Source organism: Dendronephthya gigantea, unplaced genomic scaffold (genome assembly GCF_004324835.1).
Source record: "Dendronephthya gigantea isolate DGI-Jeju-01 unplaced genomic scaffold, DenGig_1.0 000047F, whole genome shotgun sequence".
Taxonomy (NCBI): domain Eukaryota; kingdom Metazoa; phylum Cnidaria; class Anthozoa; order Malacalcyonacea; family Nephtheidae; genus Dendronephthya; species Dendronephthya gigantea.
Genome location: NW_021163057.1, coordinates 600,796 through 605,000, shown reverse-complemented (window position 1 = coordinate 605,000; position 4,205 = coordinate 600,796). Strand labels below are relative to the sequence as shown.

At 36.8% G+C, this 4,205-nt stretch overlaps 1 protein-coding gene across 1 annotated transcript in view; it reads left to right on the top strand.

Moving 5' to 3' along the window:
* The window catches only part of LOC114527802, a 15,791-nt gene extending 14,090 nt beyond the window's left edge, over nucleotides 1–1,701 (top strand). Inside the window, exon 14 of the mRNA XM_028549495.1 lies at nucleotides 1,379–1,701. Within this exon, the coding sequence (XP_028405296.1) occupies nucleotides 1,379–1,701 (323 nt within the window). The remainder of the gene's footprint in view (nucleotides 1–1,378) is intronic.
* The last annotated feature ends 2,504 nt before the right edge of the window (nucleotides 1,702–4,205 follow it).

Genomic DNA, 4,205 nt, shown 5'->3' with positions numbered 1-4,205 from the left:
TTTTTTCCGTTTAACTCGCAGCTTGAGTAACTTTTTTCACAACACCATTGTTAGTTTAATCACCCGAGCAATCACTCATGCATGAAATCATTCGTGCATGAAAAAAGTTACTCAAGCTGCGAGTTAAACGGAAAAAAGCCCACGTTTACGCAGTTGCGCGGCTGACTTAATTTTCATCAAAATTTCTGAAATTTCGATTCTTTGTAAACAAATACCCAAACGTTCAGCCCTTGAATTCAAATTGGATTTTAAACCTCTCATTCATGTTTGCACAAGCCATTCAAAATGATGCTTCCACAAACCTCTCTTCCATTTTTCGAGGTTAATTTTTCTGTTTGTTTTTAGTGTTAGAATGACCTGAAGATGGTAAAGTACCCATACTAGCATAAATCTATGAGATATTTTGATAAATTTAAATTTTTTTTAACATTTCAAAATTGTCTACTTTTTTTTTATACACCCTGTATATATATATATATATATATATATATATATATATATATATATATATATATACATTTGAGCATAAGAATTACTACTTAGAACTTTAACTCATTAACTCAGTGGCGTAGCCAGAACGATAATTGGGGGGGCCAATATTCATATATTCGTGACATGAATATATGTTAACATACATGAATATATATGTTAACATGAATATATGAATATGGCCCCCTCCAATTATCGATGCTGGCTACGCCACTGCATTAACTGTCAATTGAACACCTGCTATTTACACAGACACAGCTAATCGTCTAGGTTTAGAGTTCCACTTCATCAAGAACTGTTCAAATGAAATTGCTCTAGTGATGGCATTCTCAAAATGCAACAATGTCAGTCCTGACTTTCTGTATGGTGTCATTCGCCTTCGATGACATGTATCAACCCTATATATTCAGGGCAGAAAAACTACAATCAACATTTTCTCACTTGTCGCCTCTCCGTTTACGGCATGCAGTGAAAACTTTACGATGTCACGCAATCGATTAGTTTAGAAGAGTAGGGTTTTTTACACAAGACGGCAGCTGGTGACATGATATCTCTAACACGGTTGAGGTGATGGGGCGTCCATGTTGATGCTCCGAGAGTTCGGACAATTTTACTGAACGATATTTTTGGCCGAAAAGTATACACTAAATGAGGAAACTATTTCCAGTCAGGTTCCGTTGTCAAGAAAGTTAGCAAAAATTAGTATACGAAGGCCGGTATGTCGAAAAGTCAAAAAGTTTTGATTTTTAATACCATATTTGATGCGAAGTTGTGTAAAGAAGCTGCCATGCCATGCATACCTAATAATCTTTTTTATATATACGAGCACTGATACTAAATGCGATTGTCTCTACAATTCTGAGTGCGTAATCGGTTTTTTTATATATAGGATCGAGTGGGTACCGACAAAGTACAAAATCTTTCATATTTTCCTTGCGGAACCGATACAATTTGAGACCATTTAAAGCTGATGTCTACCGAAACAGTCAAAATGCAATATACACAGGCCCTAGTCTTGGTCTAATCTTTGGAGGTGGTCACGACATCTACATTGCAAACAATGCTGGTCAGTCAACATCCTCGCACTCAAATTTTGGCCTCACATACCGTCCTCCCTCTGGTTACAATTATGGAGCCAGCAATACGCAAGCATTACTAGCTGGTAGTTACTCCTTCACTCCATCTGAGGTTGAAGTTTTCTACTTTGTCTAGCCTGTGACCTTCGATCAACTATATACATAGTATTTCATAAAGCTTAAGCTCAGTTAACGCTATCAAACAAAGTTTCTGATCATCAAAGTGAGAAATAATTTCAGTAACTTGAGAAAAAATAAGCCACTTTGGCCTGATATTTGTAAAATTTTCTTGAACGTATACGGAAATTTAACCATGCATGTTAACTGTTTCAATATGCTTAACTCATGTGGAGGTTTACATAATGCCGTTTTAATTTAAAAACGGTATGAAAAGGCATGCAGAAAATCACGACGTTTATGTACTAAATATAAAAATTTTGCTTTGGATTGAAAAAGAAATTATATTTCATAGAGTCATTTGGTTTCAGCAATGTTTGATTTATATAATTATTTATGTGATAATCGTACAATTTCCAAAGTATATATCAGTGGATCTTTTGTTTGAGTGTGCCGCTGAAATGTAATTAAACGTGTTCATAATTAACATTGTGATGTTAATTGTTAACTGTGTTGTTACCTGCCAACCGGGCAAGCTAAAAAATAGCTCTTAGCGACATCATCACCAAAGATAAATTTTGTGATTGCAATTGACACATGAATGATCCCTACATAATTATTTACTGATCAATGCGCGGCGACACGGCTATTGACCTCTGAGCAAATAGTGTGACTGCGTCGATTATAAAGCTGATGATTTTTCCACTGTCATTTGACTGCGCCTTTGCCTTGCCCCCGAATTTTAAGTAGCTGAATCAGTAGCATTTACCCTTTTAGCAACAGACTCTCTGAAGCCATATATTGCGAGACCTTGTTGAAGGCTGGGTTGTGTCCAGATTTCAGAATTTGTACACGTACAGTAGCTTCCGTCGCTTCCCTCGCTTAATTTAATTCGACTTGTGCAGACTGATCAGACATGTTGGGATCCATGCAATTGCTTTTGGTCCAACTCTTGAACAACACAAAGGCCTTGTCATTGACATAAGCAGCTTTTTAACATCGTCAATTTACTAAATTGCCAAGCAGTAAAGCTGTGTCATTGTTTACCCCGAGACGAGCTTGACTTTTTGGGCGGAACGCTTAATAGCGGCTGCTTATTGGCCCTGACAACCGTTCGCAATGCGAGGAAAGAGCTTCGCAACTTCCGAGCTTGGATAAAAGCTCTCTCGTTGAAGCAATATTCTCTTCAACAGGAAAAAAAATAAGCGAACGACGATTCTTAGTAACTCAAAAACAAGTATGTATTGAAGGGCACACATTTAAAATAACGATGTTCAGTAAAATGCGCTTTTTGTTATAGTCGTGAACGTGTATATAAATATGGTATGAAATAAAAAACGAACGGAAACTGTGAGCTGGAAAGGTTTTTTGATTGGTCAAATATATTTCCTACGCGGTTTTTGATTGGCTTGCGAAAATTTTTACACGTACAAATATATCGTAATTTCACGTGTGTTTAAATACGATTTTTCTCGGTGGCGTAAAACTCTATATATAACACTCATGTTCATGCATATAATAAATCATAATCAGATACATATCAAGATTAATGAAGATAAAAGCCATGAGAAACCAGCGAACCATGCGGCTGAAGTGAAACAGATTTGCCTAAAGCTTATCCTATACCTTTATTTCACCACACGCAATGTTATGCGGCCACTTGCTGACGAAGTTAAACAGTCCCACAATATCAAAGGAATTGGAATTTAATGTAGATATTAAGATATAAGCATGAACACGCAATTTGTAACAAGCAATGAAAATATTTACAGCAATGAAAAGTAGTTTGGGAAGAATTAGAGGGGAAAATTAGCATCGAACAAAAGACTTCCAAAACTGTAAATTGTTTAGTACAGACCAATTGCGAAACTTAGTAACCGCGCATTCGCGCAACATGGAAATTTACAGCTTGTATGAGTTGTATGCCTTGTATGCATTGGTAGATACTGCGGATAGCATCGCAGAGAGCGCTTCTAGGATTTGAAGTTTGATATTCAATGTTTCTAAAATAACAACACAAGATGATTGTGGCATATCCATGTTGGCTTTCACAAATATCTCATTTCAAACGAGTTTCGTGGCAGTGCCGATTGCATGTGTTCAAAGTTATCCTGCGCTGCAGACCGTAAGTCCTACCGTAACTGATTGGTCGATGCGGTCTTGTCACGGCGGAATCATAATGATAAAAGTTAGTGGCCGATAACAAGTGTCTGCATGATCTTTAGTGGCGACGAAACGATCGTTGTTAACAATGAGGCATCTTTATTTAAGCGCAAACCGCGCACAATAACCACAAATTCTACATGATTTTAATGAAGTCCGGGAATATTAAAATGTATATCGTGTTATAATTTTGAACCGTTAGTGTCGAGTAAAGCTGTTGTTGAGAGCTCATGCAACGCCTAGATCAATCAATATACGAAATCTATTAGCCTGAGAGGTAAGTTTCTATGTTCTAGTCTTACTCTCTAAAATAATGGTATCCGCGAAATTGCATAATAATTTCAGATCAACTTCTCGTGT